We start from the raw sequence: 26,698 nt of genomic DNA, 5'->3' as shown, positions 1-26,698 counted from the left end.
ATCAAGTCAATTCCAACTCATTGTGAACCGCCCATAGGGTTTCCAACGATGTAAATCTCTACGGAATGCAGACTGCCATATCTTTCTCCCACAGAGCCGCTGGTGGTTTCAAACCGCCAAGCTTTTGGTTAGCAGTCGATCGCTTTAATCACTGTGCTACCAGGGCTCCTCGATTAATCTGGAGTCAGGCTACATATGCATAAAACCCATATGCATGTGTTGTTCTAATCATATAGAGTACTCCTGCTGTTATCATTCATGACTCAGTTTAAATGCAACCTCACTCACTAGCTGGTCCTCGAAATTCCAGGAATACAAAGGCTCTGGGTACTGAACTGGGTTCCAACACAAGAGAGAAATCTTTTATTGGATTAAAAAGAAAAAAAAATAATAAAATATTTCACAAAGTCATGGTCGTAACCTTCTGGCCCTATGTGGCTTTTATTTCACACCAAGGAAGAGGGAGGGCTAACAGTAGTATTACAAGAAGGAACTTGAGGGGGGCAGATGGTGAGAGAGTCTGAACTTGTACCTTCATTTGGGATACATATAGAAAATATAGGCCTGACAGTTCCATGGAAGGGGAGATAAGATAAACTATAAATGAAGGATCTCTCTGTGACGTTATAGAATGATACCTGTCCATATTCACAGTCTACGAAAACTCCAACTCTGTGCATTTGCTGTCTCAAGGAAATCCTTTTTAAAGGGGGAAAGACCCAGAAGGTACAGTCCACCCCCATCATGGACCTTGTCAGTAAGACTTTTTCTCCGTGAGCGTTGGGCCTGCCACCCTGTCCGCTCACACTGTCCCTGCATACACCCAATTGCCAATTTGCTGCTTTTCCCACATCCACCTCCCAGTAGTGTCTCCCTGAGGTGAAACGCTCCACACCCAACACGGTAGCACTGAAGTCAAATCTCCCTGGGTGGCCGGGTACAGCCTGCTGGACATTCCCGAATCTGACACTTCTCAGATCTTCATATAAGACCAGAAAAGGATGAGCTGTTTCAGGATCCAAAGTGATATGTCCTGCAGGGAGACAGACATTTAGTTAACCTAGGTGGTCATCAACCTAGGTGGTCATCAATGACGACGCCAGGGACAGATTATTTCTAACATGTAGGGCTTCCCAGTGAGTGGGCAAGTCTCAGGCACCAAAACAGGAGAAGCAATTTAGGAGAGTCTGGGAAAAGGAACCCAGAAGCTTTGCTTTGGTAAATGGACATCATGGAAGAAATAAACCAATAAGATGGTGGAAGGGGACAAAATCTACCTGGAAGGGCTAAACAAAAAATAATGGATTAAGGACATGTAAAGCTACCTTCAACAGAGGCTATACCAAAAAAAAACAAAAAACCCAAAAACCAAACGCACTAATGTCAAGTGGATTCCAACTTACAGCAACCCTACTGGATAGAGTAGAACTGCCCTAAGAAGCGGCTGGTGGATTTGAACTGCCATCCTTTTGGTTGGCAACTGAAGTGCTTAATCACTAAGCCACCAGCGCTCCGCAGAGCCTATAACTGGTATTTATTCTCACCTAGCTATCACCTGGGACCCAGCTTCAGTCCTAAAAACATCTTCTGCAAGCCTGAACAGCCAGAAGCCTCAGAGTCTCCTAATAGGGCAACTGATTCGTGGTTCTTCCCTGTGACTTAATTGCTCTTTTCAGCTTAAATATCACCTCAGTTTGATTTTGAGCCAAGAAATTGCTGCCAACAAGCGCTTGACATTGAGCAGCTCAAAGAAGATTATGTTAGTGGAGTCTAGAAAACCTGTGAGAATCTTTCACAAAATCAAGAGGAGAACAAAAAGAAGCCTTGATGTGAATTTCTTCTAGCTGAAAGACATACTCTGTGAGTCTGCAGTCAACCTGGTGGACCTGCTAAGGCCTTGGTAAGCCGCTGTCTTACACCAACTTAGTGATACTGGCTTTCTTCATATCTCTGACTATTCTTTCTCTTATCTCTTTCTGTTGGACTTCTACATATTGTGATTTCCCAGGGCTTGGTCCTGGTCCTCTTTCTTTCTTTCTCCAGGTAACCTCATCTAGCCTCCATCTTAAATATCTTCTATATGTTTATGACTCACTCGTAACACATACTGCTAATTGGATATAACAAGAATTTCAAACATACTACATCCAAAACTTCAAACCCATCCTTTCCAATCTTTACTTCTCAGTTAGTAGCAATCTTACCACCTTAGTTGATCAAGCCATAAACCTGGAGTCACCCATTATTGCTTACGTTCTCTAACATTTAGGCCAGTAGCAAGTTCTACAAGTTCTATTACCAAATTAGCTTAAATCTCTGGACTCATTATTATACACAAGCCTTGAATTTTAAATTGTCTCAGACTCTGAGTATCTCCAGAAGATGAGCAGAAACAAATGGAAGTTTTCTCTGAAAGAATGCACATCTCCATTCCTGTTCTCAAAGAATTTCTAAAAACAATATTCAAGAAAAAAGGGAAGCTTACTAACAAAAATCACTAAGCACACACCTACAAACTAAGAAAAGCACCATTGAGCAAGATTCCGGAAACAGATCTGTAAAGAACTTTAGATACTGAAATTATCAGGAGTAGACTCTAAAATAACTGTGCTTGCTGTGTTTAAAGAAAAAAGAAAAGCTTAAAAACATTTATACCAAAACTAAAACCAAACCCAGTGCCATCGAGTCAATTCTGACTCATAGCGACTCTATAGGATACAGGAAATTAAAAAGCAAGATCGAGCCAGTTTGAAAAAGAACCAAATAGATTATCCATAAATCAAAAATGAAATGAATTAAATAAAAAAAAGTCAGTGGATGATTATAAGGAAGGCTACAGACCAACATCTTTCATGAGCATAAATGCAAAACATTTTTAACAAAATACTAGCACCCTGAATATAGCAATATATAGCAAATGGACGAGACCTCATTACAAGTGTTTATCTTCAGAATGCAAAGCTGGTTCAACACTTGAAAATAAATCAATACAGTCCACCACATTAACAGCTTAAGAAGGAAAAAACACGAACATTTCAATAAATTAAAAAAAAAGCATTTGTTAAATTCAGCATCCATTCATGATAACAATTTTTAGGAAAATAGAAACAGAGCGGAACTTCCTAAGTTTGATGAAGGGTAACTATAGAAAACCCTACAACTAACAGCATACTTAAAAGGAAAGACTTAAGGCTTTCTTTCTCTCTAGAAGCAAGGACAAAGCAAGTATTCACTCTCACCACTTTGATTTAACATTATATTGGAGGTCCTAGTTGGCACAATGAAAAAAAAAAGAAAACCCATTGCCGTCCAGGGAGCTCTGACTCACAGCGACCCTACAGGACAGAGGAGAACTGCCCCATATGGTTTCCAAGGCTGTAAATCTTTACGGAAGCAGACTGCTATGTCTTCCTCCCATGAAGCAGCTGGTGGGTTCAAACTGCCAAACTTTTGGTTAGCAGCCAAGTGCTTTAACCCCTGTACCACCAGGACTCCTCAGCTAGTATAATAAGGGAAGAATACAGAAAAGATATACAGATCAGAAAGAAAGAAATAAAATGATCTACATATCCATAGATTACACAACTATCTTTGTAGAAAGTACCAAAGAATTTATAAAAAAGTCACTAGAACTAATGAATAAGTTTAGCATAGCTTTAGGAGACAATGTCAATATACGTTAATCAGTTCTATTTCAATATACTAGCAACAAACTAGAAATAAATGAAATTTCCATTACAAATACAGTTCCTAAAGTATAGGTACCATAGCACCAAAAAACATAAAACACTTAGGGGTTAATATAATAAAATAAGTATAACATCTGTATGTGGAAAACTACAAAACATTGATGAGAGAAATCAAAGAAGACCTATATAAATGGAGATACACAATGTTCCTGGACTGGAAGACTCAATGTTTTCAAGACGTCAATTCTCCCCAAATTAATCTACCGATTCAATGTAATCGCAGTCAAAATCCCAGCAGTCTTTTTTTCCTTTTTGTATAAATCAACAAAGTGATTTTAAAATTTATGTGGAAAGGCAAAACGAGAGAATAAAACTATTTGGAAAAACAGCAAAGTTACACCACCTGATTTCAAGACTTCCTATAATCGATCGATCACGTCAGTGTGGTATTGGTGAAAGGGTAGCTCTAATGATCAATGGATCTATCAGAATTCAGAAACAGACCAACTCCTACTTGCCAGCTGATTTTCAACAAACATGCCATGTAAATCCGATGGAGAAAGGATAATGTTCTCAGCAAGTGGTGCTGGAATGAATGGATATCCATGTGCCAAAAAATAAAATGGGTGGTGTTCGGTACATTAGGGTTGTATTACTCCTTGAACCATATATAAATATTAACTCTAAATGGAACACAAACATAAATGTAAAACCTAAAGCTTCTAGAAGAAAATCTTTACTGAAGTAGGCAAAGATTTCTTAAAACCCACTGTTGTGTCAATTCCAGCTCACAGAGACCCTGTAGGACAGAAGAGAACTGCCCTATAGGGTTTCCAAGACTGTAAATCTTTATGGAAGCAGGCTGCCACATCTTTTTCCTGAAAGATTTCTTAGATAGGATACAAACAGCACAAACCATAAAAGAAAAAAAAAATCTAATAAATTGGACTTCATCAAAATGTCTACTCATCAAAACACTGTTAAGAAAATGAAAATACATTAAAAAACAAAACTGTTCTAATGCAGAAAAAAAAAATAGAAATGAAAATACAGACCACAGACTGGGAATAAATATTTGCAAAACACATATCTGATAAAGGAATGGTAACCAGAACACATACAAGTAGCTCAGAACTCAATAAGAGGAAAACACACAACACAATTAAAAACATGTGGAAGGGATTCATAGCTAATCTTCACCAGGAAGAGATACAGCTGATAAATAAGCAGGTGAAAATATGCTCAGCATCACTAGTCATCTGAGAAACGCAAATGAAAAGGTGATACCACTGCAGAGCTGTTAGGCTGGATCTGATTTAAAAAAAAAAAGTTGACAATACTAAATCCTAGTGAGGATGTAGAAAAAGGAATTTTCCAGACTTTACTGGTGGGAATGTAAAATGGCACAGTCAGTTTGGAGAACATGTTCAGCCATCCCACTCTCAGGTATTCAACCTAGAGAAAGAGACATATGTCCACACAAAAATTTGCAGGTAGATGTTTTTAGCTCAAAGCTGGAAACATCCCAAGTATCCATGAAACCAGGAAAGGATAAATTGTGGTATGCAGTATTTATACAACGGCATACTACACAGCAATAAAAAAGAACTGCCAGGTGACAACTTCGATGCATCTCAATTGCACTATGGTAAAGTAAAAGAAGTCAGACCCAACAGGCTACATACTCTATGACTCCACTGACAGGACACTCTGGAAAAGGCAAAACTACAGGCACAGGAGATGGAAGTCCTTTGCTAAACGTGCTGAAACTTCTTTTCTGGAAACTTTTAAGTGGTAGAATCTCCCTGGGATTACATTTCCAGGGCTGGGAAACTGGCCAAGAATTTGCATAGGAAAGCCTCGCCGTACAAAGATTCCGTTGCCATTGAGTCTATTTTGACTCATAGCGACCCTATAGACAGAGTACAACTGCCCCATAGGGTTTCTAAGGCTGTCATCTTTACGGAAACAGACTCTCCCATTTTTCTCCCTCTAGTGGGTTTGAACCACCAACCCTTCAGTTAGCAGCCGAGGGCTTAACCACTGTACCACTAGGGATCCTTTCTCCATGTTAAATCATAAAATTACTTTCTTATACAGCCCCTAAATAGTCTTCAATCTTTTCACGGTGGGATGGTCACCAAATTCCCAAACATAAAACACAGAGCAGCAGTTCTCTATTAAATTGTGAGTATGTGTCAACTTACTTTGGAGAACTCTGAGCATTGGGCTCATTCCTGTTATTTGGGATAAACTCAGTTCTGTGATGTGGGCAGGCTCCAGACACTGAAGCAGGAGTGACTCACTCCTATAAAGAAAGGAGATTACAGAGGTTACCTGCCCAGGCCCCAGGCCCCTCCACTTAGAGGGCAGATCTCATCAAACAGGTTCCATTAGCAGGTACGCCCTTCCCACCCTTGTCTACACAGCCCTCCCAGTATACTCCACCGCAGACTACCAACCAAGTGTCTCCAAAATGAAAACTTACCTTTCCAAAGAACATCTTGCGTTCTAAGGAGGGAGAAAAGAGGCAAGGTTACTGCTGGGTAACACTGATTAGGGAAAGTCAGAGAAATGCTCAAAATCAAGGAAAAGACCACGGTGTGAGGACAGAAGCAGAGTAAGGGGTTATACTGCCACCAAACAAGGAGTGCCTGGGGCTACCAGGGGCTGGAAGAGATTCTTCCCCTAGAGCCTTGGGAGAAAGCATGGTCCTGCCCAACCCTAAATTCAGACTTCTAGCCTCCAGAACTGTTAAAGAATACAGTTTGTGGAGGAGCCCTGGTGGCCCAGTGGCTAAGTGCTCGGTTGCTAGCTGAAAGGTCGGCGGTTGGAACCCACCAGCAACTCCACGGAAGAAAGATGTAGCAGTCTGCTTCTGAAAAGATTTCAGCCTTGGAAACCCTATGAGGCAGTTCTGCTCTGTCTTAGGGGGTCTCTATGAGCTGGAATCGACTCAACGCCAATGGGTAAATCACTTTGGGGTAATTTGTTAAGGCTGTCCTAGAAAACCAATACAATCAAATGTTCCTGTATTTGTTTCCTATGCTGGGGAACCAAAAGTTGAGGATCCACTAAGGCTGGGGAGGGAAGTCACAGCTCGGTCAGGAACTGAGGATAACTGGGTCACGCCCACCTGTACTGCAGTGAACGGGGCTTGGCTCTAGAACTGAACTGCTCCCTGAGGGTTTGCATGTAAAAGCTTCTGAAATCACATCCAATATGGATATGACGTCTTAAGATAGCAAGTAATTTACCTTCTGAAAAGGCTATGCGCATCACGGCATAAAATATAAAACATACAGTGCTATATAAATACGTCTCCCGCCCTCGATCCCCAAGGCTACCAGTGATTGCAACATTCGTATTCATCTTGCCAGAGGTGGTCTGTGAATGTTAACCAGCACATATGTAAATATATACATTTTTCACTAGGAAAAGCTCCATCTTTCTTTTTTCACTTAATGAGATTTTTTTTTTTAATTGTGTTTTTGATGAAGATTTACAGAGCAAATTAGTTTCTCGTTAAACAATATACATATTGTGTTTTTTGTTGTTGTTTTTTATTGTTGTGTGACATTGGTTACATACCCCATGATAATGTCAACACTCTCCTTTCTCGACCTTGGGTTCCCAATCACCAGCTTTCCGGTCCCATCCTGCCTTCTCGTCCTTCCCCCTGGGCTGGTGTGCCATTTAATCTTGTTTAGTTTTATGGGCCTGGCTAATCTTTGGCTGAAGGGTGAATCTAGGGAGTGACTTCATTATTGAGCTAAACAAGTGTCCAGGAGCCATACTCTCGGGGTTTTTCCAGTCTCTGTCCGAACCTGTAAGTCTGGCCTTTTTTTGAGTTAGAATTTTGTTCTACATTATTCTCCAGCTATCTGGAATTAATGAGATACCTTAAAGATACCCTTTTAGTGCCTATAAACCAAAACCATTGAGTCATTTCTGGCTCATACAGAACAGCCATATTCATTTTTCATGGTTACAGAATATTCCATTTTACAGGTATATCATAATTGACTAGTCAATTTTTCATCCTATTGAGGGATATCTCAATTCAAACTTACTACTGATAATTTCTGGAAACCCTCGTAGCATAGTGGTTAAGCACTATGGCTGCTAATCAAAGGGTTAGCAGTTCGAATCCACCAGACGCTCCTTGGAAACTCTATGGGGCGGTTCTACTCTGTCCTATAGGGTGGCTATGAGTTGGAATCGACTCAACGGCACTGGGTTTGGGTTTTATTGATAATTCTAAGGTGAGAACTATCGTGAAACAGCTCTACATTATCCAAGGATTTTACAGTAATTCAGTCTTTTTGGTGACTGGAAAATAGCTACATAGACTTCAGGTATGGTTGAAGACCACTGGGCATCTTTTCTTTGGGAACTGACCCCTAAGGAGCACCATGCAGTTCTCATCTCTCAAATCCAATAATGGAAGTCTTCCAGAGTCTTACGTGGAGCAGTGCTACGGAGGGTTCCCCACACTTCTTCTCCAGCTCTGCGATGACCCCCTGGAGGCTGCAGATCTGCTCCGAGAGCCAGGCTTCACTCTCCTTCAGTTTGTCCATTCTGTCTCTCATCAAGTCACCCAGTCTCTGCAGAAGCATCTCCGATTACTGTCAACAACTGGTTAACTGCTCTTAGTTTATAATCTAACCATCTCTTTAAAAACCCGCCTTTTCTGTCCGCCCTCCCAAAAACAGATGTACTCAGGTAAGGCCTTGATATGTCTCCATGTCAAACAGGGCATCTCTCAATAGAAATTCAATTATTTGACAATTAATACATCTATGCTGATGTAGATAAAAAAAACAATCTGAGCCTCAAACAGATCACATTTTTTCCCCTGCCTGTGGCATTTTATTCAGAAAGTTTCCTATTTCCTTCATTAAATTAGGATTAATTAAAATCAAAGTGTATTATAATTATAAACTCAATTCAATCAATCAATGATAGAACTAAGAGACTCAGTGGCAACTAATAAGAACAAAGGATTCAATGATTCGTTAAGCCACTGATAGCAATTTTCTTTTCACCTTCCAAAGATACTCTACTTAGGGACATGAAACATACATTCACAATCTTTTTTTTTCTTAAAAATTACAAAAGATGGCATATTCTATCACTGATCTGTCAATTTGCTTTGTTCTTAATAAATAATATGCTCTTGGGGAGAATTACTCATACACATAGAGTCATGTCCTTTTTAAATGTTGAAGAGTAATCCATTGTATTGTAACAATTTATTTCATGAGTCTCATACTGATGGTTCCAGGTTGTATCTAGTCTCTTACTATCAATAAATTAATAATAGCTGATACTTACTGAGCACTTAACGTGTATATAAGTTTTATATAGATTATCTCACTCAATTCATACAACAATATTATAAATTAGGTGCCTTTACTTTTCCTGACTTACAATTAAGAAAACAGAGTCAGAGATTATGCCACTTGTCCAAGGCCACCTAGGAGCTAGGAAATAGCAGAACACAGACAGGAACTACAGCAATCTGGCTTCAAAGGCTACCTCTGAATCACGGCTGTGTACCAAAATCTAGTTGTACACTTTTGCCTTACTTGTGTTTTTTTGTACATACATAAGTAAATTTGCATGGTAAATTCTCAGAAATAGAACCGCTGTGTAGACATGTACATTATTTTAACACATCTGTGGTTATCACTGGATATCTTATTCTAAAATTAGCACAATGTCCAGCTCCTCTTTCTCTCACTTCTCCAGTATTGTGAGGAAGTTGTTTTCAACATCTTACCTGCAGTATTTCCTGGGGCTTCTCCTCCAGCTCTGTGGCCAACTTGATCAGTTGATTCAGGCTGGCTTCTTTCATGTTTAGGTTGGATAGACACTCATGTAGTCTCAGGAGATTCATGTCATTCTCTTCATTCAACATCCGGAACCGTATCCTATATTCTGACTCAATCATCTCCTTAAAATTCTGCTCATCTTCCTTCACCACAGAGACAGACAGGACAGACTTCAGCTTAAACATGACAGATTGAGCACAAATGTTCATCTTCTTTCCATCTCTAACTCCAGTAAAGAGAAGAGGGAAATATAAAGTATAAAGGAAGAAAATAAAGGCATAAATCCACAGAACCAAGAGAATTTCGGAGTCAAAGTCACCCAAGGCATCAAGAAAATCTGATAACAAGAAATACAGATGAAGCAATGCTAAGTGACCAGGAAAAACTAAGAAAGCTACAATCTCAAAGAACAATGAGGAGACCAGGAAAGCTGGAAGGCAGCATCGGTGAGATTTGCTCATGCTTTGACATGAAGTGCAAGAAAGAAGTCAAGGATGGATAACTCTGAGGTGTTTAGACTAGGCAACCAGAAGGATGGACTTGTCGAAACACAGAGGAAAACTATGGGAGAAATAGGTTCTGAAGGTAGGGAGTACATCAGGAGCTCAGTTTGGGGTGTTGCGGTACAGCGAATTACTTAATACAGGCTGTTTAGACAAGCTTGCGCTTGTAACTCCCACACGATGACTGGGTGGAACTATGCAAATAAGGTGTACAGAACCCTAATGAGGTGATTGGTCAATTTTTCCATCCCACTAGGCTTAAAGGGAGCCAATCCCAGAAGCAGAGAGGGGACTCAACTACCAACAAGAAAGAAGAGCCAGGGGTAGAGTGCATTATTCGGCCCCATGGTCCCTGCACTGAGAACTTACTAGACCCAGGAGACAGACAGAGCTGTAACATCAGAGAAGGTGCGAGATAGCAAGAAGCCACGGCAAGCTCGGCAGAGAAAGAGCAGCAGCAGCACTAGAAGACCAGTGTGAGACGGCACAGTAGGTTTCCTGGCCCACAGAGCGGAGGCTACAGTGGGTTTGTCAACTCAGGAAGTGAGAAAGCTGCGCGTCTTCAGGCAAGAGGCTTGCTGGTGGAGTGGGGTGCGTCTGGGCACTTATTGGCAGTGCTATAAAAGAGTTCTGTGATGCTTGCCCAAGCTGGGCAGAGGCCAGGTCCCAGCAGGGCAAAAGGCTGAGAAAGGAGGTATGTCCTGATGGGGCTGAGAAGCCTGTCCTAAGGTGGGCAAGGGGACCCTGTCCACAGGGGGCTGAGGGGACTCTGTCTTCAGGGAGCTGAGAGGAAGGAGCCTGTCCTCAGGGAGTCGAGAAGAGACTGTCCTCAGGGGTCTGAGAGGAGCCTGCCCTCTGGGGGGCCAGAGGAACCTGTCTACAGTGGGCTGAGAGAAGCCTGTCCTAAGGCAGGCCAGAGGACCCTGTCTACAGGGGGCTGAGAGGAAGGAGCCTGTTCTTAGGGAGTCGAGAAGAGACTGTCCTCAGGGGGCTGAGAGGAGCCTGTCCTCAGGGGGCTGAGAGGTGCCTATCCTCAGGGGGACCAGAGGAACATGTTCACAGGGGGCCAGAGGAATCGGTCTACAGGGGGCTGAAAGGAGTTGAGAGAGCTGTCCTGCACTGAAGAAGGGAGACTCTGCCTACATGCTTCCTGATCTTGATGCAGCATCGAGCCTGTTGATCCCTCATTGAGCCTGCTGATCCTGACCCCAAGCTTTAATCTGTTACTTCCCTAATACAGCCCATAATCATGAGTATTGTCTGTGAGTTCTGTGCGGCCATTGCCGTGAATTATCAAACAAAGCAGAGAAGTAGAGAGTGCCATGGGAGGGACGGCTGGTGTCCCCTAATACAGCCCATAATCATGAGTATTGTCTGTGAGTTCTGTGCGGCCATTGCCGTGAATTATCAAACAAAGCAGAGAAGTAGAGAGTGCCATGGGAGGGACGGCTGGTGTCAGAAGTGACAAAAAGGTTGGAGTGTGGAGGAATGTCTGACTTCCACCTCACAGGGATCAGCCTGGGGCTGATGCTGATGGTGATTCTCCTTCCTTCTGAAGTTAGAGGACCTCTGACACCACCACAGCCGTTTTTACAGATATGCTGACTTTGCATACTCAACTAAGACATCCAAGGAGAGATGCCAAGCAGAAACTTTGACAGGAAAGCCTGTCATGCAGAACTCTGAGCTAGGGATATGAATTTGGACGTAGTCAGTTTAGAGACGATATTTAATCTCATGAGACTTCATGGAATCGAGATGTATCCGCAACCTGACCACTTCTACCACTAGCTTCCCAATTCGCTTTCAGATTTCTCTGGATTATTGCAAAGCCCCCTGCTGGGTCTTTCCACCTCTGCTTCTACCTCCTCTTACTCCGTCCTATAGGGTCACTATGAGTCGGAATCGACTCGAGGGCACTGGGTACTGGGTACCTTATTTTAATGGCTGGAGTGTTTCTGTGAAAATGTGGAAGTCAGATAAATTCACTCCTCTGCTGGAAACTGTCCAGTGGTTTCCTTATTTCATTAAAGGTCAACTGTCCTGTATGACACGCGCCTTTATTTTCTGATGTCCTCATCTACTGGTCTCTTGTTCCTTCGCCCAGCCCCCACCAAGTACACGCAAGTCTCGAAGCCCTTAATCCCTCACTTCCTTGAGTTTTTTCTCAAATGTCACTTCCTGAATGGCAAGATCCACTCCATTACTCTTTCCTGCTTTAAAAAAATTGGAACACTTAGTATGTGTTTTTGTTACCTGCTGTTGAGTCAATTCCGACTCATGGCGGCCCCATATGTGCAGCACAGAACTGTGCTCCATAGAGTTTTCAAGGCTGTGACGTACTGGAAGATCGCCAGGCCTTACTTCCGCAGTGCCTCTGAGCGGGTTTGAACTGCCAACCTCTTTGTTAGTCATCCACTGCTTAGCCATTTGTGCCACTCAGGGACTTCTACTGACTGTGTAACATAGTGTTTTTGTTGCTGTTGTTGTTTATCTCTACTAGAATGTCAGTTCCCAAAGGGCAGAATTGTTTTTTCTACTGCCAAGTCCCTAGCACCTAGCATAGTCTCTAGCAAACAACAGGCCCTCAATTACTGGTTGAGTATTTGATGAAAAAACATGGGAAGAGTTGAAAAAAATCTAGCATAGCCAGGCAATTCTCCTTCCTCACCATCCCAAACTAGAGATTCATTCTTTTGGAAAATTAAAACTGAAAAGACTCAGAAAAGAGTGGAGCATACAGAGAGCGCGTGAAATCAGAAGTGAAAGTCTGTGAGATGGATAGTGGGACACTCAGTTTGGAAAGCCATCCTCATATTTCCCTTTATAGAGGTTTCACGATTTATACGTCCCCCCAAAATACCCGAGGTGCTAGTTTTCCTAAACCATTGTTATCAGCCGTGTTCTCAATCTTTTTAATCTTTGCCAATCAGGGTTGCAAACGTCACCTCACTAACAATTTAATATTTTTTAACTTGTATCTCTCTTACCCTGAACAGTTTCAGGATGTTTTTGTGTGTTTATAGAACAAAAAAAAAACCCAAACCCATTGCTGTCGAGTCCAACTCATAGCAACCCTACAGGACACAGCAGAACCGCCCCATATGGCTTTCAAGGAGCACCTCGTGGATTCAAACTGCCGACCTTTTGATTAGCAGCTGAACTTAACCACTAGGCCACCAGGGTTTCTGTGTGTTTAGAAGACATCTGCAATTTCTCTTCTGTGAAGTTTCATTTCTTTCATCATTTTTCTATCGGGTTGCTAGTCTGTTTCTTATTGATTTACGAGCTGTTCGTACATTCAGAAATTAGCACTTTTCTATTCTATAGATTTCAAATATTTTCTCCGGTTTGTCATTTTTGATTTTGTTTACATTACTTGCTACCTGACATTATCAGTAATTTTCCACTCAAGTTTCAAGTTAAGCACTGACCTGAATTATCACCATTCTTTCTTGCTCATCAGCCAAAATGTTTTGAGCGATTTCAAGTTTCTTCCTCAATGTGTTCAACATCTCTTGAAATAACTTCTGGACAGAAATATATCACAGGAGTCCGAGTAAATAAATTGCCTTACAACAGCTGGATTCTTCACCTTAGACAACTGAAAGGCCAATCAAACAAACAACAAACGAGATGCCAACTAGTCGCTGCCCAGTCAATTCAGATTCATGGTGACCCCATGTGTGCAGAGCAGAACTGTGCTCCATAGGGTTTTCATGGCTGTGACCCTCCAGAAGCAGATCACCAGGCCCGTCTCAGAGGGGCCTCTGGCTGGATTAGAATGCCTCTGGGTGGTTTGAACCATCAACCTTTCAGTTAGTCCAGTGACTAACCATCTGAGACACCCAGGGACTTCCTGAAAGACCTGTCTGTAGGTTTTCTTAGCCTTGAAGCTAAAAGGCTGAACATAGTACTTACATTCTTTGATAAACACTTCGCTAAGGCAATGATCCAAGGGGAGTGAAGCAGGAGGAGGTGGCCAGACCGCCAGACCTTTCTGGGACCTGCGGAAAGCTTACCTGGTAGTTCTCAACGGCCTCGCCCACCGCATACAACACGTGGTGCTTGTGTTCCTGGGATGGGGTGCACTTGACACAAAACGTGACTTGGTCATCCTCACAAAAGAGCTTCGGTGGTTCCAGGTGCTTCTCACAGTAGAAATCTGGGATTTGGGGCTGCAAATGGGGGCTGAGCCTGTCGGACATTCTGCAGGGGTCCCTAGGTCTGCTTCCGATGTGGGGTGCTCCCCGGCACTGCGGACAGGAAAGGATTGCGGGGCTCCCCCGTGTTCTGGAGCCGACTCACCTGGCATCCGCCGCGCCCACAGCCAAGCATCAACGGTGCAAAGACGACGACCTGCGCGCACCTGGGACTGCTGAACTCGGACGACCCCCGGGCAGGTCCGTGCTTGGGTAAGAGATGGACAAACACCAACGGCCGAGGCGTAGGACGCTGTCTCAAGTTTTCTGACAATTTTAAGCAATAGGTGGACAATTAATTCAGCGACAGCATGGCAGAGCACTTACCTGGAAGTCACCCCAAACGATGCCCGCCCGTGGAAGGCCCTGGGCTAAGGTGGGAGGAACTTCCGGGGCTCAAGAGGGGCCGAGGGAGTCCCAGAGGCAACGTTTAAGGAGGCGCGCACCTTCCCAGCGCTTGCATCCACCGGAAAGTAAGGGCCTCTTGGTGCGTCCTTAAGGGAGAGGGGTGCCCTGGAGGCACAGTGGCTAAGAGCTACTGCTGGCTGCTACCCAAAAGGTCAGCGGTTCGAATCCACCAGCCGCTCCTTGGAAACCCTGTGGGGCAGTGCTACTCTGTCCTAGAGGGTCGCTATGAGTCGGAATAGACTCCACGGGAGTGGGTTTGGTTTTGAGTTTTCTTTAAGGGAGAGCAGCTTTGGTGGAAAATTTAAAGAGGCAAAGGGTTTCTTGAGTGCCCCTCAAATTTTGCCTGGCTTGCCTCACCCTAGCCCCAGACGTTAAAGGATATTAAAAAATAAAAGAAAGAAGAGAAACAAACAAAACCCTAGAGCAGGAATCGCAAAAAAACACTTCACAAAAATAGAAAGGGAAACCGAGCGCTGTACTGTTCGGTTGGTCCTACATACCCATTTCCGTGTCCAGTTATCTGATTACCTTTGATCAGCAAATCTACCTCTTCTTAAAAAACGTTATTTTAATTATATTCTTAAAATGTGTTAGTTACCTACTGAATTGTGGGATACTATTCCCCAAGGGAGAACTGGCTTGGTTGACTTAGTTTCCATGTTTAATCCCGTTGTTGGGTGACACCATCATAAAAAAACCGAGTAGTAATTTCTCAAAATCCTCTATTCTATTAACATTTGTCCCCATTCCAACTCGTTAGTCAGCACCTTTGACATTATCCCCTTCCCCACCCCCCCCCCAAAAAAAACAAAACAAAACTCATTGCCGCCCAGTTGATCCCGACTCATAGCGACCCTGTAGGACAGGGTAGAACTGCCCCACAGGGTTTCCAAGGAAGGGCTGGTGGATTCCAACTGCCGACCTTTTGGTGAGCAGCTAGCCCTTAACCACTGCGCCAACACCAGCCTGATCTGTTTCAGAACTTCCAAACATTCTTCTCTGAATTTATTAACTTCTTCCACATCCCTCACCCTCTGGCTCCCGCCCAAACTCTTTGCTATTGCTAGACTTCTGCCTGTCCATTCTTTCTTTCTTTTTTTTTATTTAATTTACTATGTAAAGGATTTTCCTAATTTTGAAGTTGATTAACCTTGTGCATATGTTTTTGCATTTCTTTTGTGCTCACATCACAGCAGCAGTTTTTACAGTGTAGTTTCCAAGACTTGACCCGCCTTTTTCATTGTGTTGACATTTGCGGCCATGACAGACAGAACTGCTGGAGTCTTACTGTTAATCACAGAAGTGACACCAAACAGTACTAGTAGTCATTATTGTGCTTTTTCTCTCTCTTTTTTTTTATACTTCCATACTGCCAGTTTTTTTTTTTAAAAAAAAAGTCCATTTTCATCAAGAGTGTCTGAATGTCTTGGTGAAGCAGTAAAGTATTAAATCTCAACCCGAGTGTGAGATTTGCTCATTAGCATTTATTTAATAATAATGTTTAATACTCTAGGAAATATGCATGAAGCATTTATGCGGTATATGGAAATAAAACTGTTGTCTCGAGGAGAAGTATTTCTGTGATTGTTTGAACTGGAAGCTACTATCAATACCCATTATCATCAAGTCATTTCTGAGTCATAGCGACCCTACAGGACAGAGTAGAACTGCCCCATAGGGTTTTCAAGGAGTGCCTGGTGGATCTGAACTGCCAACTTTTGGTTAGCACTAGCCACTTTATTTCATGGGATATTTTTATTTGAAAGAACAACTCTAACAAACTATGGTATTCAGACTTGTTAATTTGGAACACATTTTCTAAAAAATTAACAAAGTGGCCCTGTCATTTAAAGGAAAACAACTGACAGGATTAGTTGCCAATGATAAAACTTCAGCTTTTAAACAAAAATTAAAATTTTGGAAAACTCATATCCACTACTGTAAGCTTGACAACCTTCCGATACTTTGTTTTTCCTGATGAGACTGGCGGTGATATTCACAAATATGATTTTTTAAAAATATTGTATAATGAAATACATCAACATTTAGAAGACCTGCAAACTCAGTGAACCGATATTTTCCAAAAGACCAGTGCGTGATGGTATCAGTTATGCAGAAGTTGGTTTCAAAGTATAAGACAGACCAACAGATTTTAATGTAATAGAATACAAAATGTTCATTGGTATGATTTCAAGAAAAAAAAACTACAAATCTTTAAAAGCTATTAGAAGGTTTTCCCACTACTTATCTGTGTGAGGTCAGATTTTCTTCATAGACATAACATATGGAATAAAAAACATGCATAACGTAACATATATTGCTAAACAACTTATTGCAATAGATGAGATGCCAAAACAGATATTAGAGAATACGTGTCTTCTGATAAACCAGAAATTAAAGAGATTTGCAAAACTGTAAAACCATGTCACTTTTCTTAATAATTTTTGTTCTCAGGCATAGTACAGATGAACAAAAGCTTACTGAGATCATCGTCAGTAATTTCAGTGTAAAGAAGTCCTGAGACCAAAAAGTTAAGAACCATGGCCTTAAAGGAGTTATTCACTAAACATAAGACTGTTGTACCAAAAAGTAAACGCGGCTGTAATTTTAGTTACAATTTTGGAGTACAATTTTGTACTCCAAGCAATGTATGAGTAAACTATCAAACTTTTGAGTTTTGTCCACTTGGTTGGTAAGAAATACATATATTTTACATATAGACAAACATATAATATCTGTATCTCTATATATTATATTCATATAAAGCTTCCATAAATACTAATATGGGGCAGTTCTACTCTGTCCTATAGGGTTGCTATGAGTCGGGATCAACTCGAAGGCACTGGGTTTTGGGTTTTTTGATGTATTTTAAATTTGCTATTATTTTATTATGAGCCACCAGGGCTCCATTTTATTATGAGCACGGCTTTTATTTTCATATGGTTAGGAGCTGTTTTCATTTCTTTTGCTGTGAACCATATATTTGAGTCATTTACCCATTTTCTTCTATCAGGTGTTTTGGAGTTTTTCTTCTCAGTTTTAGAGATATTTATACATTTAAAAAATTAGCCCCTTGTCTGTTTATATAAATTGCAAACATTTTCTCTCAGCTTGTCATTTGGCTTTTGAATTTACTCCAGGTCTTTTTACTGTTTGGGTATTTCAACTCCTTCATGACTTGCTTTGTCTTGCCTGCCGGAACTAGCTCTAGACTATTTCACTGAAAAAACTGATCGATCATCAAAAGGAACAAAATTCAGCAGCCATTCCTGGTTTCAGCTCTCAGCAACAGTTATCATAGCTGACCCCGCCTTTCTTTCCATAACATTGTCTTCTCTCGTTTATCAAGATCCTACAGCTGATACCACTCCTACTTTCCCCATCTGTTTCTCAATATTCTAGTTTGGCTCCACGTCCTCTTGAACCTTTAAATTTGAGGTGCTTCAAGCTTAATTTTGGTCCCTTATTCCGGTTCTACTGTCTCTCAGTAGGTAATCTCATTCATTTCTAAAGGTTAAGGCAAATACCACTCTCCATTTTAAAACTCCAGCCCGGATGTGGAGATCTCCACTCATTTGCAATAGAATGTCTAATAAGCACCTAAAATTCACATATCTAAAACACTGCCCTGGGATTCAACCCTCAACCTTTCTTACCCTAAACTCCCATTAAGGTTCATTCTTTCAGACCGATAGTTTAGACCATCATAACTTCATCATCTCACTTATTTTCCTAGTTTATGTTCTACCCTGCCACTTCCTGCCTCCAACTTCTCTTAGCAACCGGAATCCTGTTTTAAAACCTAAATCAAGTCTCTAATAACTGCCTACCGCAACTCAGAATAAAATTCAAACGGCGAGCCAAGTTCTGTGTGACCTGCCCCTCTCCTCACCTCTAATCTCACCTGTTCCTTTCCACCTCTTAAAATACCATCCCACTCATATCATTTTATCTGTAACTGACTGATTTTATCTTTCTGGGAACGCATTTGCTTGTACTTCGCCCACTCCACCTGTGTCTACGCCAGACACACTAGACGCTCAATAAATATTTGTAAAAAAAAAATTTTAATTCCAACCAACTAAAAAGGTAAAAAGACATCAGAAGGAGAGAAGAATGATTAAATATGTTCACAGAAACCAAGGAAAAGGACAGTTGGAGAATAACCTGTTATGTTGTCTATGTGCAAAATTCACACATAACCTCATTTTGCTTTTCCTAGCTTTATTTTTTCTTTGCTTTGACTTCTTTCCCCCTTATTATTTTATCCCCTCACAATGCTGTGTGTATAAATGTATAATACTGGACACTAAAATTCTAAGATCAAGCTCAGGTATTTAAAGACAAGCATGATTAAAGAAAGGATCTTCAGAAAACAGCTCACTTACTTTCTCTGTAATCCTGAGAATTTCCTTTAGAGAAAACAGCTGGAACAACGCAGGCTGAAGGGCTGTTGTCTGCCTCTATCTCCTTAGTCCCCTCTCTCACCATCAGGCAGGTATCTGTGAAGAGTTTTAAGTCATATTCGAATAAAAAAATCTCAGTGGTTATCAAATTTTAGTGAGAATGAGAAACACCTGTGTCGATTAAAACACATTTCTAAGCTCCGCCCCCAGTAGATCTGGGCTGGGGTTCACTGATTTACATTTCTAATGAACTTCCAGAAAACACTGAATAGCCCTGACCCTGGCCTTGCCTCCCATTCTCCTTGGATGGATGAATTTTTTGTTCCTTATATCCCCCAAAACTTTACCTAGTGCCCAACACGTAGTAACCCCTTAGTAGATATTTTGTTTAAAGGAACCTCATGTGTATGTTAACAATATCATAGGAAAAAAACTTCTCCAAGCTGTTATGCTAGAACCTCATTGCTTTCTGCTAGCCATGCCAATTTTATCTTAAGCTATAAAAAAAAAATAGTGCCACTAGAGAATAACACCTGATTTCACAGTTTGCAGAATGTTTGCTGAAAGAAGTGGTCATTGTATTATTTGTGGATAGAAAATCAAGAGTTAGAGTGACGGGCAGACTGAGGGATTTGTCAAGGATGGGAGGTCAGGGGACAACTCCACATAGTTCATGTTTGAAAGGAAATCTGCCTAGCTTCCTAAATTTTATAGTTTTGTCCCTGGAATGTTTTTATTGCATCTATCAGTCCCCTGCCAATCAAACGTCAGTGATTTTTTTTTTTTTTTTTTTACTGCTGACAAGACAATGAGAAAGTTTTTCTACCCAGCTATCTGATCTTTCAAAATCTAGTTGTACCCTATGGAATTTTAAGTACATTCTTTTCCAGTATCTCAAATTAATACTCCACACCCACTTCCATCTTCCCAATATTCATTCCCCAGTCTTCTTCAAATGGACCACGTCCATTTTCATGTGCCCCCTCCCCCGCCTCAGCCCCTGGCCTTCCAGTTGATTCATACTCAAAACGACCCTATAGGACAGAGTAGAACTGCCCCATAGAGTTTTCAAGGAGCACCTGGTGGATTCACCCTTCTGGTTAGCAGCCTTAGCTCTTAACCAGTGCACCACCGGGGAGCCCCACCTCAGCCAGGAGAGTCTATCTCCTTTTCTATTCTTACATTTTGTTCTACTCAGTCCTGTTCTCTCTTGCAAGCCTTCTTGCTGCCCAGCTTCTGGGAAGACTTTGTCAACTACTGTCATTTTTTCTCACTAGCTTCTGAGCTCACATAACTCATGATTTTTATTCATTATGACAGGAAATCATGTTTCGAGTCTTTGAATCCAAAGGGAAACATCAGGCAAACTTCTCTGGTCTTGGAATCTTTTAAAGCCCATCTTATTTTTTTAAAAAAAGCCAAACCAAATCCGTTGCCATCGTGTAGATTCCGACTCACAGCAACCCTATAGGATAGGGTAGAACTGCCCCATAGGATTTCCAAGGAGTGGCTGGTGTGTTGAAACTGCCAACCTTTTGGGTAGCCCCCATAGCTCTTAACCACTATGCCACCAAGGTTTCCTCTTAGTTTTTAAATAAATAGTAAATAAACAATTTTAGAAGATGAAATATTTTAACTTCAGGTAATTCTAAATACAATCTGCCAAACTATTTATATAGCTTTATATATTCTAGAGTCCTATGAGGTAGGTAATATCAGAATACATTTTACAGCTGATAAAGATGATGATTTAGAGTTTAAGCAACTGACCAAGGGCACTCAGTGCAGAAAATTCCAGATGTGGGATTTCAGTCCCAGCCATCTGATTCTAAACCCCACGATACTTCCTTACAATGGTTCCTTGCCCCTGTGGAATGTTAACCACATATTTGATTAATTAAACTTATATTTAAAGCACAAAAAAAAAAAAAAAAGCCTCACTGGAGGAGACAGGAAAGCTGGTAATAAGTAACCCAAGGTTGAGAAGGGAGTGTCGACATGTCATGCGGTTGGTAACCAATGTCACAAAACAATATGTGTACTAATTGTTTAATGAGAAGCTAGTTTGTTCTGTAAACCTTCATCTATGATAATAAAATAAATAAAAGCTAGATTTTAAAAAATGCCTCAATTTGCATGACAGTTTATGACCAGATGCTTTTACAGGCCTTGTGTGACAAGATTGCAGGGAGCACCATTCATTTTAAAGAGTTAGATTTTTACCTATGAAAGATCTTGATTTAAAAAGTTCCTGAAGAAATTTTTTTTTTTTTAACTGTCAAATAAATAAAATTCTGAATTTTATTATGAATGAGTCTTGGTCAACACGGCTTATTTCATAAACTTACAACAGCCCCTCACTTCAGCCCCAATGTAGAATACTTTTACATTTTCGGTGGGATTAACATGGCTGATCATCCTTGAAATGTCTGCACTACAATTCTACTGCAGTCGGCTACTGCCTGTTCTCATTTTAGAAAGGAGAAGAGGGGCTTGGTAGCTCCTGATTGGCCTCACTGATGTTATTCATCAGGAAGGACCAGCTTCTCTCTGACTCGTTTTCTCTAAGGCTGTAGTATAGGTCACTACGAGTAGGAACCGTCTGGACTGCACCTAACAACAATAAGGAAATGATCCCTGGTGGCACAATGGCTAAGCATTTGACTGCTAACTTAAAGGCTGGTGTTTCCAACCCACCTAGTGGCTCTGTGGGAGAAAGACTTGGTGATCTGTTCCTGTAACGATTACAGCCAAAAAAAACCCCATGGGGCAGTTCTAGTCCATCACATGGGGTTGCTATGAGTCGGAATCAACTCAGCAGCACCCAGCAAGAACATTCTAAGAGAACCAAGAGTCTGTGTGCTCAGCTGCTTCCTTATTTAAGGAAGCATTAATATTTAAGGCTATTTAAGACACAAACATTTACGGCTGGCCTTAATGGTAGTATAGTTGCCCCCCATCTTTTTAAATTGTGCATTAGGTGAGAGTTTGCAGAGCAAATTAATTTCCCATTCTATAGTTTATACATAAAGTGTAGTTGTTTGCTTTTTATTGTTCTACATCAATGCATACCTATCTATACTCAATATACTCAGTTTGGTTTTGTTTTTTCTATAGGAAGATAATCCTCCAGAATAAGAATTCTGACGGAAATTTAAGGGGTCTATTCTGCCATTGCTAGGACAAGCCTCTCTGTCTTAACTGCAGAGAGTACCCTCAGCAAAACAAATGGGCTGGCTTTATTTGGAGTCAGTTAACCCTAGCAAATAAAGTTCAGATTCTTGGGACAAAGGTCACAGGTTGAGGAAAGCATCACTTCTACTGATGCCGTTAAAGTGGGTTCTGGTTCCGGCTCTGCCACTTTACTGCCATGACCTTCAGTAAAGCTACTGAATGCTGAGCACTACCTGCTAAGAATCCCCATGACCACCTTCCACGTACCTGGGAGCATCATGTGAAAGGCTGTATGAAGCATGCACAGAAGGGAGGGTGGTAACAAGAACAGAGGACATTTCTAAGTGAGTTTCCTCTCCTTCCTTCACTCATCCTGCGTCATTCTTTTCAGCAGTGTCTAGGGTATTTCTTTCCCAAACAAAAAAGTGTGTAATGAATAAATCTGTCTTGGAAGTATAGCCAGAATGCTCCTTAGAAGCAAAGATGGCAAGACTTCGTCTCACATACCTTGGACATGTTATCAGGAGGAACCAGTTCCTGGAAAAGGACATCATGCTTGCTAGAGGGTCAGTGAAAAGGAGGAAGCCCCTCAAGGAGACAGATTGACACAGTGGCTACAACAGTGGGTGCAAGCATAACAATGATTGTGAGGATAGGGCAGGACTGAGCAGCATTTTGTTCTATTGTACATAGGGTCCCTATGAGTTGGAACCAAATCGACGGCACCTAACAACCACCACCACCTAGGGTGGTGGTAGAGATACAGCATGTAAGTTACCGGGTTGTGGGAAATAAAGAGCATTGATATGCCCCTTTCACGTACAGGTCTAATAAAAAAATAAGATACATATTAATAACATGGCAATTATATAATTGTTGGAGTCTTGGTGGCCCAGTGGTTAAGAGCTATGGCTGCCAATCAAAAGGTCGGCAGTTTGGATCCTCCAGCCAGTCCTTGGAAACCCCATAGAGCAGTTCTACTCTGTCCTGTTGGGTTGCTATGGGTTGGAATCGACTCGATGGCAATGGGTTTGTTTTTTGTTGTTGTTGTTATATAACTGATATGATATTGACATACATGCTCAGCTTTTATTAATGGCTGTTTATCCTAAAACACATAGACCACTGGTCTCTATATAGTAACACCTAAGTCATTACACAGAAAGGAGAAAGTTTTTCTACTCCATGATAGTCCAATTGCACAATAAAACTACATTATCAAGATATTAATGTCTACTTCCTGTTGGCTATCAATACAGGATATGCACCTAGTTCACCTTTATATCTTTATGTTAAAAAAGGAATCAAAAGACCTTTTTCTGTATCTTAAAATCATCAGATGATTAGTGTATCCTTCAGGACCTGGCGGTACATTTGTTAAAAGCAAAAAAAAAACAAAAAACCCCGTTGCCATTGAGTCCATTCTGACTCACAGTGACCCTATAGGACGGAGCAGAACTGTCCCATAGGGTTTCCAGGGAGGGGCTGGTGGATTTGAACTGCTGACCTTTTGGTTAACGGCCAAGGTCTTAACCACTGCTTCACCAGAGTTTCCTGTTAAAGAAAGCTGGCATCAAGTGCTACTAGGGCTTACCCAAACTACTGGCTTTGAGGAAAAAATAGCTTTATCAACAGACTTGACCAGAGATCATTATATCAGAAACATTAATTAAAATAGAAAAAAATTTAAGTTCTAAATATATTTTACAAAATCAAGATGTTAAATCTTATAGAACTCTGAGGTGATTTATGAAGTGAGATACTGACAGCAAGTGTCATAGTCCCAAATGAATGAAGAAAAGAGCAAACAGAAAGGTTAATAAGACAAAAAAAAAAAAAAAAATCCTATTTATCCTCTCTCAAAGTACACTGTGGTGAGGTCATCCTCAAATCTACCTTCCATATGAGCCCTTATATGATATACAAACCAAAGCTTTTCCTTAAGGTTAGACTCAAGACTGGAGGTTTAAACCTTATTCCCAAACACTTATAGATTATTTTCTTTAACTTATTTTTTAAATCTTATATTTGAATTTTAATTTTTTATACCTTTATGCAATGTGCAATTTAGATGCTCGGTCCTCCTCCCAAACACGGCGTTGCACGTCTTGCCTACAGCAGGTCAGGTGAGCAGCATTAGTTTGTCAGTATCACTGGTGTAATTCGGGCGAGATACTGCTGTTTGCCTCTCTTGTTGAAGTGAAAGTTACGTAGAAGGAGGTCGTGATTCACTATGCAGCGTAGAGATGGAAAACATCAGGACCACCATGAGTAATGAACATAAAACTTGACTCAGGCATTCATTAAATCTTAACTACTGAAACGTCTAATAATCAAGAAAATGAAAACAAATAGGAAATTATAGAAAAGAAGTGAAGGTTATACGTTAAAGGTAAGTCAGTAATAAAGGTTAATGGACTTACCACTTTAAAAAAAATTCTCCTTATGAAGACAAGTATTTTAGTAAACACTTTAAGCCCAGATCAGTCAACCTGTTTCTGCTAACCCAAGCTACATGATGCAAAAGCCTGCGTTTCTAAAGACTTCGTAATTTGCATGGGGCATTTCTGCCTATGCTTAGCATACTTCTTCAGGTCTTGTCCTTTTAAAACAAAGAAAATAAATTACCTCTGTTAGTGTTACTTCCCTGAGAAAAGTTCTCAAATAACAATTTTAGATGGCCACCTCTCTCAAAGGTGGCATCAGGGGGAATAATTTGGCAGAAACATCTATGGGTTGTACATATTCATTTCAGTTTTGCGTTAAAATTGTGTTAGGTGCATATAAATAAAACATCCTTTCTTTCTACTGCTAAGTCTTAATATTCGTATCATTTCCAATAGTGTAGATGCCCACGTAAATGCTTGGTCTCAGTCTTTTCTGATAATAACCAAGTCAATATATCCAATACTCAAAATTGCTATCAGAATAAATTAATGCTAGTTTAGTCAATGCTTGATTAGAAGTAGTAGACAGAATCTAATGATGAGCTAAAAATTTAAGTGATTACAACTAGTGTTTTTTTTCCTATCAATTAATTTGGTTTTTAGCCTGATAAACTATTTCAACACATATTATGATTCTAATTACAAACTCCTTCGTGCCCCAGCCAAATCTACATTTTATCTGTCATTTTATCAGCTTTCTCCAAAGCTCTGTGACTCCTAACCTAGATTGTTTTTCTTAGGATGGTTGAGAGGAAGTTTTCTTTCTTGAACGTTTTTGTACTGGGCAGATAGTTAATGGTACAGGATTGCCATTTACAGTGTGGGGACAAGGCAAGAAGATAGGACACAGAGGTTCTGATGGCAACACTGGCAAAGTAGGGGTTGGTCTCTTACAGCATCATAAAATAAAACAGTCCCCAAATCGTAATCTAGTAAAACCCCCACAGTTTTTGTAGCAAACTTTGAATTAGGAACCAATACTACAGAATTGGGGTTACAGAAAGTATATGACTACTCATGCCAAACACACTTTAACAAATACAGATCCTTATTGGAGAAGGAGGCATTCTTTCTACCCAAGGACTCCTTGCAGGTTCCTGTTTCCCATTCTTCCTTCTTGCCCACAACCACCTCCCAATGCTGTATCCCAGAGGTAAAGTTCTGGGTTCCCATGATGGCGGGATAATCGAATCTTTCTTGATGACCCACCACGTCCTGCTTGACGCCTTTGTTAACCACACTCTTCGAATCTGGGGACACAATGAGATAAGGGCTTGCTGTTTCCCCATCCAGGGTTATACCCACTGGGAAGAAAAAAAAAATCCAACTTGCACTAATACAAGTTAAGGACATGTTACATGTCATTATGTCCTAGCCAATAGGATTATAGGCTAAAGTTTTGTGGAACTTGTAAGAAGCACATCCTTAAATGGGCATACATACCCTTCTTCCCTTGTTCCTGCTTTCAATGTGAACTTAACAGGAGTTCCAGCAGTGAAAAAACCCACAGGATACAAGATAAACGTGTCAGAGAAACAAACAGGAGATTGGGGCCTTGAATCCATTGTGCCTACCAGATATTAAATGAGTAAAAAATAAAGAAAAATCTTCTACCTTGTTTAAAACCAAACAAAATAAACCTGTTGCCATCGAGTCAATTCTAACTCACACCTAACCTATAGGACAGAGCAGAACTGCCACATAGGGTTTCCAAGGAGCAGCTTGCAGATTCAAACTGCTGACCCTTTGGTTAGCAGCCAAAGTCTTAACCACTGCACCACCAGGGCTCCTCTACCCTGTAGGACAGAGTAGAACTGCCCCATAGGGTTTCCAAGGAGCAGCTATTGGATTTGAACTGCCAACCTTTTGATTAGTAGCCCTATCTCTTAACCACTGCGCCACCAGGTCTCACTCTTACTCCTAAAAAAAAAAAAAGTCAATGCTAATTCTAATACATTGATTGTCCCAAGGTTAAGGTCTGAAAGAACAGACATGAAGAGCTCAACATGGGATTTGCAGAGCTCGTTCTATT

General features: G+C 40.9%; 1 protein-coding gene across 1 annotated transcript; it reads right to left on the bottom strand.

Moving 5' to 3' along the window:
* Positions 1–446: 446 nt before the first annotated feature.
* TRIML2 (tripartite motif family like 2) lies at positions 447–14,246 on the bottom strand. Its single transcript, XM_049865512.1, has 7 exons — positions 14,052–14,246; positions 13,464–13,559; positions 9,475–9,669; positions 8,156–8,296; positions 6,178–6,200; positions 5,897–5,997; positions 447–1,033 (listed from the first exon to the last, which is right to left on the bottom strand). The coding sequence occupies exons 1-7, from the start codon at positions 14,235–14,237 to the stop codon at positions 447–449; spliced, it is 1,329 nt and encodes a 442-aa protein (XP_049721469.1). The 5' UTR covers positions 14,238–14,246.
* Between the last annotated feature and the right edge of the window lie 12,452 nt (positions 14,247–26,698).

The sequence above is a fragment of the Elephas maximus genome, chromosome 22 (genome assembly GCF_024166365.1).
Source record: "Elephas maximus indicus isolate mEleMax1 chromosome 22, mEleMax1 primary haplotype, whole genome shotgun sequence".
Classification (NCBI taxonomy): domain Eukaryota; kingdom Metazoa; phylum Chordata; class Mammalia; order Proboscidea; family Elephantidae; genus Elephas; species Elephas maximus.
The sequence above is the reverse complement of the archived record's forward strand: the minus strand, read 5'-3'. Positions and strand labels throughout refer to the sequence as shown.